Below are 14779 nucleotides of genomic sequence, written 5' to 3'. Positions count from 1 at the left end.
GAATTTGGAGTATGTTGGGGGGCTGAGTGACCTCAGAATGACCTATAAATATTATTTTAATATCTAAAAAACCGAAGCAGCACAAACGAAACTTTTACCTGCACAAACCAGCACAAACGAAGCACAAACAAAAGAGACTACTTGGGGTGAATTTGGAGTATGTTGGGGGGCTGAGTGACCTCAGAATGACCTATAAATATTATTTTAATATCTAAAAAACCGAAGCAGCACAAACAAAAATTTTTACAGCACAAACGGAGCACAAACGATTGAGACTATTTTGCCGACGTTTTGCGTTGGGGGGGGGGCCAACTTCACGGAGGAATCGAGGATGGATCATTTCGACGAACTTGATGAACCTGTGATATCTTCTTCAGGGCGAAAAAGGAAAATAAAAGCTGAAATGTTTTCACGGAACCTTGCAAAAGCAGCGCGTTACAATGGTGAGGGAAAAGCTCCGTGTATTGCGTGTAATCACATCCATACAGTTTATGATCACAACAACGTTTGTCCGGCATCTACATTCGAGGAGATTACAAAGATTAAACGAGTGTTTTTTTTAAACTATAAAACACGAAATGTGCAGTTATCTGCTTTTGCTATAAAACAAACTTTTAATATGTAAAAAAAAAAATTCATTTTGTAAATTACCTGTATTTGTTTAAGTTATTATTACTTAATCAAAACAAACCAACTGCAGTTTTATTGATATTAACTTACTTGGAATGTGCAATAAAAAGTGATTTCTGGAAAAATAAATGGGATTTATCGCTTTTTGCAAATGAACTCTTCATATATAGCTGGGTAAATCTCACAATGAAAGAAAAAGAACGAATATAAAAAATATATTTTGCATGAATAAAATTAAGCCCAATTTATGAACTACTGTTAATATTATTATTTGTAATTAAGTCTTAGTGACGTTGCACTTTATGTAGTTATGTTATGATGAATAACAGCACATATCACTCAGTTTTTAGTTTAAATATGAAAATATAAAAAAGATCAAAACATTCTTAATATACATTCATGTTAAAATGCTTTAATAGAATGTACTAAAATGAATACTAAAATATAAAAAGTTTCTTTTGAGATCTCTTTCTGGCTCAGGTGTCTTTTAAATTCCCTCTTCTGCAAACGAATCCTCCAACGACAGAGCAACCGGATACAGTTATTTTGCAGGCTTGCTCTGCTTCAAGTCTAGTTCTAGGCTGCACTCCTCTGACTTTGGTGTCGCTTCTTCCAAAACACCTGCTGGACAGTCTCGTAAATCTCATGATAGCGCAGGATGTACAGGTAAGGAGTGCAACAGCGTGGGAACAACATCAAAACGCACATGTTCACCAAGTTAATCCACACTCCCACAACATCTACGCTTTCTTCCTTTAAAAGAGCCAGCTCCACGGCAAAGACCAACGCGGGTACAAAATACATCATGAGCAACAGAGTGTGCGCCAGAAGTGTCATACGCGCCCGGGAGTACCGACTACGCCATATCCCAGAAGTTTTAGTGATGATGTAGAGATGGATATAACAGTACACAATGAGAACAGTGCAGAGGCTGATGGCAATGATGAAGTACAAATGAACGCCAACCTTCATCTTCTGTTCCAACGAGTGCAGCGCAATCAACATCAAACACACTGGACGGCTCTGCTTGTCACTGCCCATCACCACCTCAAACATCACTAGCAAAGAGACGGGACACACTGCGGCCATTACCCACAAGCTCATGATTATCTTCCTGGCCCGAGATGGTGGGAGAATCTCTTTGTAACGTAATGGCCAACGTACTGCCACATATGTGTCGATAACCATCAATGTGATAGTGAGCACAGACGTGCTGTATGTCATTACCATGCTCACCATCATAAACTCGCACAACGAGTGGGGCATGTGCAGGCCCACAGAGTTGCAGGAGACCATCGCAAGATTTATGGTGAGGAAGAACATATCGGCGAAGAGCATGTTAGCAAGAAGTAGGTAGCGGGTCTCTTGACGTAGCGTAGGAAAACACAGTATGCAGAGGGACAGAACGGGGTTGACCAGCAGTGTGACAGAGGTCAGCAGAACCGTAGGGATGAGGAACAGATCCATGTGTCTGCTCTCCGCTTTGTTGTACCAATCCACCGAGATGTTAACAATGAAAGACTGAGTCATATTTGGAGTTTAGCACCACACTGCTGAGAGAAAGCTTTGGGCTGAAGAACAACAGCTCCTCTGTTTACTGAGACGGCTTCTCTACCTACAGAAAAGAGAAGAAACATAAGTACAGACGTATACACAATATGATCTGTAAACTTTGGATGAGGCTTTAAAAAAATCAAACACATTCATTTTGCACTACACAGTTTTTTGTCCAATTAAATGCTCTATAGAATTAGAATGTCCTTCCTCCGAATATAACTGGCAACTGACATGACAGTTTTTTTTTTTTTTAAGGAACTGTCACTTCAATATGTACCGGCTAAAAGTCAACAGAGTAAGAACAATTTCTTGGAGCCTTTTCATTTTAGGTGAACTATCCCTTTAAATTGTTATAATGACCTGAACAAATCTTTACAGATTACAATTTCTTCAAAAATAATGACTGATAAATGTTACATAAATAAATGATACCATCATTCCTTTTTAAATTTTTGTTTAAAACCATCAAACATTCACAAAGCATTTTCCCTCCCAATACACAATTTGACTAAAAACAAAGTCATTTTTTGTAAATCATTTTAACCCCCGAAAAGAGAATAAAAGCAAATAGACTACACACTGTCCCTATAGTTATAATGGAAAGTTAATGTTACCAATAATACTACATAAAAAAGGAAAGAAAAAAATATCAATAGTTGTTAAGAAGTATGAAAATATGTGAGTCCGCATGTTTTCAAGAAAACATTCCGTCACAAATCCAAGGGTTAATAGTGATGAATATGATATAAAAAATACTTTTGAGGGAAATTGAATGAGCTTAATATACTTCCAAATATACAAATTTCAACCACAAATGCCAGTAGCATGTTTGACAAGCAAGAAAAATCAATGCAAATAATGTGCTTGTTTGTTGTACTGTTGATAAAAACTCTTAATAATAAATACACAAATGGTACGTACTGTAGTTCCAACTGAACAAAACACTATTGTAAATTTCAGCCCCGTTTTATCGACAAACAGTTCAAAGAGGAAGAATGCAATATGAACGCATGGACTAACAATCGATTAATCGTGTTAAAATGACTCACATACCTGTTCCACTCATCCACATGTGCAGTAACTCCTGCTTCCATCCAGGCCTCCATTAAAATAATGTCGCCCCAGATCAATACCTTCCAACTCTGTCCTCGTTATCAGAGAGCAGGCGTTCCACTGATGCGCACAGATCCGTAAACGATCGCACGGCACTAACACTCTTTCAGCTCTCCTTGGTTACTCAGCATTTGGTGTAAATTATGCTGACCCTCCCCATGACAGGCCGTTGAGATAAACTAACACTAACACCATTATTACCTCAATGTCCCTCGACACTACTATGCACCTCATATCCGGAGGTAAAAGCTTATAAAGCAATAAATGAGATGGAGGATTAAACAAACAAATAATATAAAAAAATTTTGGCATGACCACCAGCCTGTAAACAGTAGTGCTTTGCATATGTTAGGTCTTTTATGCAAAACATGAGATGCTACCATCATATATCCCAAAAAAAAATCATTATGTAATTTTGCTGAATGAAGTAGTTTTTATTCATTTTGAATATTTAATACAATATGCCTCATTTCCTGTCCTTCTTGTAACCAGTGTTCCAGTGACACTTTCTCCTGTGCAGTCCGTTATCATCATCATCATCATCTTTATCCTCCTCATCCTCATCACTGCTGTATTCATCCTCCCTCCCTTTTTCCTCCTGCTCTCTTGCCATCAGCTTGCGAAAAACATGGAACTCCTCTGCAGTTGCCATGGCGACCTGCGTCAGGTAGGTTTCCTCAGAGACGCAGAGGACGTCTTTGAGCGGTGGGTTGAGGATGAGCGTTTGGCCCTTCTTGTCTGGCGTCTGGTAGAGTCCCCTCCGCTCCAGAAAACAGTGACGACAGCGCAGCTCGGACAGAGGCAACCTGAACAGCTTTGCCTTTACCATCTCTGGCTGCCGCACGCCCATACGGAAATACACATACTGCGGGGAGAAAACAAGCTGTGCGTCAGTTTGAAACTACTGTAAAACACTAACTGCCCTTTAAAGGCACAATATGTAATTTTCGCCGCTAGAGGGCGCGTATTCAAAATAAACAAATAGACAAAGGCGTAGTTTGATGACGCAGTGACTGAGTGTGGAATCATGGGAGTTGTCATCTTCATCCCCACAGCCGACGCAATCCGACGGGACTCGGGCAGAAATCATGTTCATGGATGAGCTAATGATTTGTTAACGTAGTAGAATGAAGCAGGGTGAGGCTGAAAGCCGTCGAAGCGAAACGAGGCCGCTGAACGAGCGTGACACACGCCTCGAAAGCAGTGGAGCTTTTATTATGCCACAGTCGACCGCTTCCGCTCCTTCCGGTCGTGCGTATGCAGGGAAAAAAAATCAGCGCTGTTTTATCATACTAGATACGTTTGAAAGTTCTGTTATTGTGCTACTTTGTGCGGTCATCACCGGTCTAATAAAATGCACAACATATTAAAGCGTCTTTGGTGTTTCCATGTTTTCTACAAAACAAAACCGGAAATCGAGGGGTTATGACGTCATTGGCAGGCGACACAATGACACTATGGAAACGGTCCGTGTCACTAGTTAAAATTGCTTATTTCTCTGGATTTAAACATTCTTCAAAACATTTGGGATAATGTAAGTACACAAGTCAGCAAAATATATAACACTGTTCTAGTGGTTTTTGGATATTTTAATAAAAAAATCTTACATATTGTGCCTTTAAATGGCAACTTCAGTGATCCAAAATGGCTCACACAACAGCGAAACGTCATCAGAACAGCATTTACACAGACAGTTTACCCCCAAATTTTGTACTGTCATCAGAGCCAGGAAAACTTTTAGTGAAAAATACCAGCCCTACCTGAAATTTGTACTCCAGCTGAGCCAAATCCTCCTCCAGAACCTCAGGCGAGTCTCTGAGGATGTCTGTGACCTGATGGATGGTGAAGAGGCATTTCTCTCTGAGCAGTCGGGGCACCATGTTTACCCTCTTGACTGGCAGGAGCATGACCTTGGGGTAGTGACTGATCATCCTCTGCAGACTACCTGTGGACAGATTTCATACAACTCTCCATCAGTGGCTTTCAAACTGGGGTCTATGGACACCCGGCGGAGCACTAGAGGGTCCATGGAAAATTTCAGAGAGGGGGAACAGTGAGGGGGAAAAGAACAACTACAACAAAAATCTGCATATAATTTCAAAAAAAGAAAAAAGCTTTTATTAGGGCTGTCAAATCGATTAATCGCATCCAAAATAAACGTTTGTGTTTATATGATATGTGTGTATATTTATATGTATATATAAATACACACTCATACATGTATATATTTAAGAAATATATGTAATAAATATAATGTAAATATTTCTATACAGTACAGAATTTATATACAGTATACACACATATAATGTAAACATGAACTTTTATTTTGCATGCACTTAGTTGCGATTAATCGATTTGACAGCCCTAATTTTTATTTATCTTCTCTCATTACTTGCAAACATATGTTCAAATAGCTTGTTACATTCTTTTTTTGTAAAACTGCTTTGTAACAATATTTATTATAAAAAGTTCTACACCAATAGATTTTAGTTGAATTAAAATATGTTTATCTTATATTACTAACGTTAATATTTTCCAAATAATGTTTAAATAATTTAATATACTGTACATTTACACCACTGTTCAAAGATTTGGGGTTGGCAAGATATTTTAAGCTTTAAAAAAAAAAAAAAGTCTCTCGCAATTATTTGACCAACAATACATTAAAACAGATATATTGTGAAATATTAATACCATTTAAAATAACTGTTTGCTATTTTAATATATTTTAAAATGTCATTTATTTCTGTGATGCAAATCAGAATTTCCAGATTCATTACTCCAGTCTTCAGTGTCACATGTTCCTTCAGAAATCATTCTAATATGCTGATTTGCTGCTCAAAACACATTTTCTTATTATTATCAATGTTATCAAACAAATGTGCTGCTTAGTATTTTCGTGGAAACTGAGATTTTTTTTTTCAGGATGCTTTGATGAATAGGAAGTTCGAAAGAACAGCAATTATTCAAAATAAATGTTTGTAACATTATAAATGTCTTTACTGTCACTTTTAAAGCAATGTTTGAGTAAAGCATCCTTGCTGAATAAAAATATTGAACTTCCTGTTAATAATTAGAGACTTTAAAGGGGTCATATGATGCGATTTGGAGTGTTACAAGCTCTTGGTGCATAAAGAAGATCTGTAAAGTTGCAAAGACTAAAGTCTCAAATCCAAAAAAGAAGGCGTAACTTTTATGATTCTCGCTGTAGTATTGTTGCCGCCGCTGCCATGTTGTGGAGTCGCTCTGTGTTTCGTTGTGAAAGCGAAACTACTTTGTTTGGCCTTCCAAAAGAGGACACAACTAGAAATCAGTGGTTAAGTTGTATTTACAACACTGTTCCAGAACAGTTCAACCCAAATATTCAGATGTGTGCTGCGCATTTTATGGAGGATGAGGACTGTTTCCTGAACCAGTAGCCTACAATGCGTCTGTGGCACAAAGGCTGTTTCTATAAAGTTGGGCAGTTCCAACTTTGCAAGGACAGTCTGGCGCTACTGACTCGCAGCCTGTAAGTATGTTTTTTATATTCAAATAATTTGCCAAAGATGATTCAAACGCGAGTTTTGAGCAGTGTAGAGTAGGCTTGTTGTTTGTTGTTTGTCCGATCACAAATGCAGACATGGTTTTATGTTTACGCAGCACGATACGCAACGCAACGTGTAAAAAGACAGTATAAGTCATTATAATCAGTAATTATGTCCCCACTGGATGCAACCAATGCCTCATTTGTAATGGGTTTTATTGGTTAAAATAATGTGTTTTTTTAACCTTAAACCACATAAACACATTGCATTACACCAAATACACAAAATAATGTTCTTTTTAGCAACGTCATATGACCCCTTTAAAAAGATTGTTCACTCAAAAAAGAAAATTCTGTCCTCATTTACTCACCCTCAAATTGTTCCAAAACTGTATGAATTCCTTCTTCTGTGGAACGTAAAAGAAGATATTTCATAAGTGTGTTTTTTGGTCTATACAGTGGAAGTCAATGGTCACCAAAACAGTTTGGTTTACTCACATTATTCAAATATCTTCTTTTGCATTTCGAAAGAAAGAAATACAAAGAGGTTTGGAACCACATAAGGGCGAGTGAATGTTTTCAGTGAAGTATCCCTTTAAATGGTTATAATGGCCTAAATGAATCTTTCCAGTTTACACTTTCTCCAAAAATAATGATGGATAAATGATACAACAACATTGTCAATCCTGAGTTGTTTTAAAATTAAAACCATCAAACATCAACTTCAAAGACTAGTAGTTTTTAAGCAAGACAAAATTCATGCAAATTCTGTGGCAGAAACTCATCTTTAAAGTCCGTGTGAACCGGAAGTTGCTGCCGACTTTATTTCAGTGTAGTGACGTATTTCCAGCTGAAACGGAATATTGAATAGAGGGCGTGATTTTATTTTGGCGCTCCTCCTCTCTGTCTCTCACTCATTGAATGCCAGTTTGCAGTTAGTGGTGGGGGATTTCTCTCCACTGGATTCACAGCCGACACCCAAGCATGAATTAACTGCTTTATTTATTAAGGATGACAACGACGATCAACGGCACAAAACATGCGAGAGAGAGAGAGAGAGAGAGAGAGAGACTGCCTGAATGACTGAGCGCGTCCTCCATCAGGTTAAGTCATATTCATGAAAAAAATTTGTTTGCGATGTCCTAAGAGTAATGTTGTCGTAATATCCTAATATCTTTTCAATGTTTAGGGGTAACTTCCTCTCTCATGACTGGTGTCAGTGCTATAAAGTGAAGCATCAGTTTCAGCTTTTCCCCGTCGTTTATCCCAGCGTTTACCCCTCACGTCACTAGCTCCGCCCTTGCGCCATAGCTCGTGACCGGAAGAGAAGATGAGTCGTTTTGAGGGGGAGGGGAGGTTAACGTTTTTGATTAAAGATTACGAGGGCACATGAATTTAAAAAAAACAATGAAGTGCATGGATAAATTATTTATAATAAACACTACAGTATTCCATTAAAAAATAAGAATTTTCCATTTTGATTTCATGGTGACTTTAAAAAACACATCATAACATGATATGTAGTTGAAAACGCTATTTCTGGTGCACAAAACACTTCTATTAGTTTCAGCCCAGTTCCAGTGTTTTTGAAAGAAATGTTCACAAAGGCTGCATTTGACTGATAAAAAATACAGTAAAAATAGCCATGTTGTGAAATAGTAAGACAATTTAAAATTACGGTTTTCTGTTTTAATATGATTAAAAGGTCATTTATTCCTGTGAAGCAAAGCTTCATTGCTCCAGTCTTCAGTGTCACATGATCCTTCAGAAATCATTCTAATATGCTGATTTGCTGCTCAAGAAATATGTCTTATTATTATCAATGTTGAAAACAATTGTGCTGCTGGTTAATATTTTTGTGAAAACCATGATACTCTTTTTTCAGAATTGCTTGAAGAATAGAAAATTAAAAAGAACAGTATTTATCTGAAATAAACCTTTCTAACAATTTGGTCAAATATAAGTATTAATGTCTCACAAAAAAAAATGTAATAATACAAATCTTACTGACCCGAACCTTTGGAACAGCAGTGTAATTTACTAAAAGAAAAGATGCATCACCTTCTATCAGTCCCATCTTCCTCAGATGATCAATGCGCTGCTGTAAGTCTGCACCTTTAAGTGAATATACTTCTGGACACTTCTGCATTATTTTCAGGATACTGGAGGGATTTAAGCCCAGGAGCAACAGTGCTGTCAGAACAGATGGAACATGTTTCCCACGGCTCTTCGTAGCACCTTCATGCATCTCCTTGGCTTGAGTTTCTGAGAAGCCCATCTCGAGCAAAGAGCACAGGGTGAGCTGATTCCCAGGTCTGTGGGTGACCTGACCACTGTGAGATGGATTTGCTTGATGTGTGGAGCAGAACGGCATATGACCTCTGCTCACCGCCACAGGACAAACACTCCATCCCCACATCCATCGCAACATCTGAGATACAGAGGGAGGAAGCAAATGCTGTTCAGTTCAATACATAATGGCCCCAAAATGTTTGGACACACTAAATATATTTGGAAGAAAATATAAAGGCACGCTACAGCTTTTCTCAGAACTAACTTTTCTGAGCCATTTGGCTTTTAAGCAGCTGATGGGGATTTTTAATAGTCAATTTCCTTTGTATATGTATCTGAATTGATAGACAAAGCAGCTCTTATATATATTAGTTTTTGGAGGGCTTTTATTTTTTTATTTTATTAAATGCTGTTTTGTCCGTCAATTCAGATTTGTATGTTTATGGCAGCTGTCATGGACTTTCCATTGTTTGTACTATTAAAACTATGTATGAATAAAGCTTACAGTAAAAACATTACCACGAATTATGTAACTGGTCAACGGCAGCTGGCACAAAGCATGTAGCCACAAAGAGCGGCAGCTGAGTAAAGTAAATGTTTATGCATTGTTTACATATACAGTCGTTTTTACAGCAGGCCACAAACATTACCACAATCATTACCACAATTTATATAACTGGTCAGCGGCAGCAGCCATACAAGTCCATGGCAGGCGGCAGTCGTTCACAAACAGCGGCCGTGGAAAGTGGCAGCTGAGCATAGCAAATGTTATAAATTACTACATGTGTAATGTTTTTCATTTGTAGCTTTTACAGTACAAACATTACATCAAAATATTTAAAGTAGTGGATGAAACCAAATGTGTCCGTGGCAGCTGAGCATAAAGCAAATTGAATTAGCTTTTGGGGGAGATATATATATAAAATAATAACTTGACCCTTTAACAATAGCTCTGTCTATTCTTTTTCTTTCTACTTTTTATTTATTATTTAAAAAAAAAAACGCAACTTGTCACAGCACTTATGTTTTGTTGCTCTTTTGTAGGTTTGTTTGCTTCTGTTTTCCTCACTTGTAAGTCGCTTTGCATAAAGCGTCTGCTTAATGATTAAATGTAAATTGAATATGAAATGAAATTAGAATTTCAATTCGGAAGATAGCACAGGTCTTTGAACTCGGTGTTTGAAACCAATTTACAGAAACACTGCTACAGAAAACTAGCATTTGTATAATCTGACTTTTAACCTGTATAATTCATAATTAATAATGAGTCTCCTAATTGTGACAAGCCCATAGACTGTATAAAAACAGGACAAGCCCCAGTCTCCATTATGTGTGTGTGTATATTGAACTGCTAATGCTGTAGCTATTTGTTGAGGGGCTAATATAAACAATTTTAATAAACTTTTAGCTTTTGTGTGATGTAGTCACTCAAAAAGGAACGTGCAATAATTAATTACATTAAGAGAATATAGTTTTATATTCAGTAGGTATAACAGTGACCTTTCACTTCCATGCATCAAAGGCAGCTGTTGTTTCTTGCAAAACTATTCTTAGTTTTAACATACGTTGTTTTTTTTAGACTCAGATTTTCTAGCAGTTACATATCCTATTATAATATTAAATAAGCTATTATTTTTTAATTTGTTGTGTTTTTATTGTGCGATTCATCATTAATGAATGTTACTCTGATTCCCACAAGCAAATCAAAGAAACCGCTTCTTACCAAGTGACAAATAGCGAGATTTCTTACGGTAGCTATATAGCAGTGGTTGAACATTCAGTCTAGCGTCTAATTATGTGATAACGTAAAATATTTCTTTTGTCGTTTCGTCCTCACCTGTTTTCTGCATACATGTGTACCCATATCTGTGCCGCGTCAAAATACTCCCGCACTGAAACAACAGTCAGAGCTCAAAAGTTCCGGATGTTTGAACGGAAGACGAAAACAAAACGGATTATAAATGAAAATATTTTATTGAAGAATTCCATTGATATTAACATTTGATAGAGGCTTTACAAAGCCTGTGTACAATGTGAAATAAAACCAGAGCTACCAAAAGCAAACTGAAATTATACCAATAACAATTTATTCATAGGATAAATATTGAAATGTTAAAAATAATTAAAATATTTATAACTTAAAAGCTTAAAAATCAACCTAAAATTCTTTTAAAGCTTTGAAGGCCTAATAACAAATATCTTGAAGCTCAGGTGACCCTCATCCAGGTCTAGTGCATGTGCCATATGTTTTAACAGGACAATCCTGGTGCTCAACACCACAGTATTACAACAAACAGCAAGCACATTCGACATCTCAGAGTACAATGTTTTAAAAACTCCATGAAAGGTTAAAACAACAACACATTGATAAATACACTCCTATTCCTTCACCAAACACAGAGATAAAGCGGTTTCTTGGCAACACAGATGGTTTCCATTCCCAGCCACACTTTCCTTTTGCTCTTTGGACAGACTGGTATCATCAAGGAGGACAGCGGCAGGTGGACGGAGAGTTCTGCAGAGATCGTGCATTAGTGTTCATGGTGACATTAGATGTAATGTCATAATTAGTTGAGCAGAACGCATTAGTGTTTCTTTCACAACAGTTCCTCACTCGTCTGTGAGATATTTCAGCAGCTCAGACTGCAGCGCCGCCATTGTTCTCCTCTGCTCCTCATCCTCCTCATCTTCATCTTCAAATGGAGTGTCCTCTGATGTGCTCAAATTGTTTTCGGGGTCCAGGTAGAGGATGTCTGCCCGGTGCACACGTGAGTTGGGCTCCACATGTTCTATGGATTCTGAGAAAGTATACGTATAAAGCTCTGCATCATTTGATTTAATGAAAATGGTGTTTGAGCTGAATATTATCATCTTTTTGGTGGATGAAATAACCTAAAACCAATTCTCTTACCGTTGCTGGAGGGGAAGACCTCTCCCCATGAGTACTCTGCGAGATTTATGGGTTGCTGAATCCACTGCGACTCCAAGAGCTCCTCTAGAGTCATTCTCTGATCAACCACTGGGTGCAAAAGACCAGCCAACAGTGCATACAACTCTAAAACAAGAACAATGTAACAGGTTAAACAGCAATAAATGGTGTTTCTGCAAGTTTTATTTTAAAAAGTAATGTCCTAAGTCTCATTTTCTGAGAAATTGTTAAAAATGAACTGTTATGATTAAAATGAGAACAAATATCTGCCAATAGGCTCAGAAATTCAATGTAATTTAAAGGGAAACAAGTATTCTTTGACAGATATTGTGTCCTATTTTAAGCATAAACTCAATTTTGTTAAATTTCTCAGAAAACAAGACTTCATATTTTAATTTTGCATCTTAAGTAAATGCATCTTGATTTAGACAGACATATAGATATATAGACAGACAGACAGATATATATATAGACAGACAGATAGATATATAGACAGACAGACAGACATAGAGATATATAGACAGACAGAGACAGACATATAGACAGACAGACATATAGATATATAGACAGACAGACAGATAAATGGATATATAGACGGATGTACTGGTAAATAAGACAAAAATACTGAGGAAGATCTTCATTTTTTGCTCCAATTAAGACCCTTTTAATGCCTTCATTTGTGGAAGGGAGAATTGAGACACTTTAAGCTGCAAACCTGTAGATATCTGGCATGGAGGGCTGAGTTGGGCCTGCAAGGTTTCCTCCACACTGCAAAATGGGTTTTCACTGAAGAGTAAGGTGTATAAGAGCACTCCTAGAGACCACATCTCCAGCTCTGGACCCTCATACCTACATACATCAAAAAAAAAAAAGTCTCATATTTAACCTGTATATGCAAGTATAATGCTTTCTTGCAGTCACCTACATTAAATTCAACATAAAAATCACATTTCACAACCTTTTTAATTGTGATGTTGCATTTTTCTAAGTTAAACTGGGTATTCAAACCTATTTCAATATCCAAACAGGATTTATGAAACCTGAGTGAATAAAAAAAAACAAATGTTAAGTCACTACATTTTTATTGAGGGAAAATAAAGAAAGACCTGCTCTGATGAATCGTGCACATGAATGTTCAAGGGCTTCGTGGTGATCTCAGTCATACTGTAGTTAATGTGTTGCTAGACATGAATATATAACCTTTATGTTACCGTTCTCAGACCCTTAACCACTTGATCCTATACTGTATTCTGCCCTTATCAATCTCAGACGCACAGATGGAACGGAGACGGGCTGTGTGATGTTTCAGTACATACGGGTTTCCCTGAAGCACCTCTGGGGAGCAGTACTCCAGAGTGCCACAGAAGGTGTAGAAGAGCTTTCCGGGTTCCAGCAGGGCAGCAGAGCCAAAGTCGATCAGCCGGATGTGGAATTTAGAGTTTATGATGATATTTTCATCCTTTATGTCCCTGTGGAGCACTCTTTTGCCACGCAGGTAACTCACTGCGGCTACCAACTAAGTACAGAAATATATACATCAGAAAAAAAGTGATCCAATTACAACATCTCAACAGTTCTCACAGCCTGTTTCTCACCTGTCTGAAGATGTAGCTTGCTAGAGGCTCATCCAGTCTCGGCTGCATGTCGATAAACTCAAACAGGTCTAGCCCATCCCCATGTTTCTCCATGACCATTTGGAAGAATCGCTCATTCTCAAACACCTCCAGCACCTGCAGCAAAAAAGTAATACACTCATAAACACCAATAGTGAACATACTATAACTAGCATTTTGACAATGCCATATTATAACTATACATTTATTATTCAAATATTTGTGGTCAGTTTTTTTTTTTTTTTATGTTTTTTAAAATTTTCTTAGGCTTACCAAGGCTGCTTTGATTAAGCTATTTGATCAAAAATATAGTAAAAACAGTAATATTGTGAAATATTGTTACAATTTAAAAATGACCATTTTCTGATTTAATATTTGAATATGTAATTTATTCCTGTGATGGCAAAGCTGAATTTTCAGCAGCCATTACTCCACCTGATCACATGATCATTCAGAAATCATTCTAATATGCGGATTTAAAGTCCCCCAATTATGGGCTATGAAAGGTTCACATTTTGGTTTCAGGAGTCCCCAACAACAGGTTGACATGCATGCAAGGTCAAAAAACACTTTCATTGTCTTATAATATGCATTTATTTTTACCTTACTTGCTCAACAACTCCCAAACGATTCGCGTTCAACTATTCATTTTTCCAAACCCCTCCTTTGCGTGACGCTATTCTGCGGTGATTGGTCCGATTGGTCTCATTTTCCTTTCATCTCGCCTGTGATGCCTGATAAAGCAGTGTTTGTGAGCGCAACGCTGCTTTGTGTACATCGTTACTGGGGAAACCGCTATTTTTACCGCTCCTAAAGCGGCACCTAGTGGCAAAGAATGAATTTGCATTTTCATTCAGACCAATGCGAAAAGAACAACAAGTGGACAACAAGTGGACGGGCAATATGCTAATGTTTCATGTTGACCTCAACATGAAACAGCTTGGGATTCATTTTAAAATGTTTCAATGATTCAGTCGACTCTTTCTTTTGAGAGACAATAACTTTACACACGGTGCACTTCCAGATTTAAAACTTTGCAGGATGTTTTCATTCGCTTAGAGTTGTGTTACACACTACATGAAAGCTAATTTTCAAAAATCCATAATAGGGGCACTTTAA

General features: G+C 37.4%; 3 protein-coding genes across 4 annotated transcripts in view; all 3 read right to left on the bottom strand.

The window, feature by feature from the left end:
• Positions 1–1206: 1206 nt before the first annotated feature.
• On the bottom strand, positions 1207–2160 carry LOC107660261 (probable G-protein coupled receptor 148). The gene has a single exon (XM_016449535.1). It carries the CDS (start codon positions 2158–2160, stop codon positions 1207–1209), a length of 954 nt encoding a protein of 317 aa, XP_016305021.1.
• A 1562-nt stretch (positions 2161–3722) lies between these two features.
• LOC107659952 (transcription termination factor 4, mitochondrial-like) lies at positions 3723–11034 on the bottom strand. Of its 2 annotated transcripts, none has more exons than XM_016449085.1 (4): positions 10956–11034; positions 8888–9257; positions 5061–5245; positions 3723–4165 (listed from the first exon to the last, which is right to left on the bottom strand). In XM_016449085.1, the coding sequence occupies exons 1-4, from the start codon at positions 10980–10982 to the stop codon at positions 3767–3769; spliced, it is 981 nt and encodes a 326-aa protein (XP_016304571.1). In that variant the 5' UTR covers positions 10983–11034; the 3' UTR covers positions 3723–3766. The 2 variants fall into 2 exon arrangements, with proteins under 2 accessions (XP_016304571.1, XP_016304562.1); XM_016449076.1 differs by lacking the exon at positions 10956–11034 and adding an exon at positions 10842–10942.
• A 516-nt stretch (positions 11035–11550) lies between these two features.
• LOC107659937 (PAS domain-containing serine/threonine-protein kinase-like) overlaps positions 11551–14779 on the bottom strand; it is a 23566-nt gene continuing 20337 nt past the window's right edge. The window contains exons 18-20 of the mRNA XM_016449051.1: positions 12763–12896; positions 12030–12173; positions 11551–11916 (exon numbers count right to left, since the gene is read on the bottom strand). Coding sequence (XP_016304537.1) covers positions 11729–11916; positions 12030–12173; positions 12763–12896 — 466 coding nt within the window. The 3' untranslated portion in view covers positions 11551–11728. The remainder of the gene's footprint in view (positions 11917–12029; positions 12174–12762; positions 12897–14779) is intronic.

The sequence above is a fragment of the Sinocyclocheilus anshuiensis genome, unplaced genomic scaffold (genome assembly GCF_001515605.1).
Source record: "Sinocyclocheilus anshuiensis isolate Anshui unplaced genomic scaffold, SAMN03320099.WGS_v1.1 scaffold850, whole genome shotgun sequence".
Classification (NCBI taxonomy): Eukaryota; Metazoa; Chordata; class Actinopteri; order Cypriniformes; family Cyprinidae; genus Sinocyclocheilus; species Sinocyclocheilus anshuiensis.
Note: the sequence above shows the minus strand (reverse complement) of the source record. Positions and strands in the feature narration are given on the sequence as shown.

Excerpts from the sequence above, each read along its gene's own strand:
- LOC107660261 (XM_016449535.1), bottom strand. The coding sequence starts at position 2,160 with ATGACTCAGTCTTTCATTGTTAACATCTCGGTGGATTGGTACAACAAA.
- LOC107659952 (XM_016449076.1), bottom strand. The coding sequence starts at position 10,895 with ATGTTCAACCACTGCTATATAGCTACCGTAAGAAATCTCGCTATTTGT. Across the intron at positions 9,258-10,841 it reads ATCTCGCTATTTGTCACTTG|ATGTTGCGATGGATGTGGGG; the intron begins GTAAGAAGCGGT and ends TCTGTATCTCAG. Across the intron at positions 4,166-5,060 it reads AGCTGGAGTACAAATTTCAG|TATGTGTATTTCCGTATGGG; the intron begins GTAGGGCTGGTA and ends TTCTCCCCGCAG.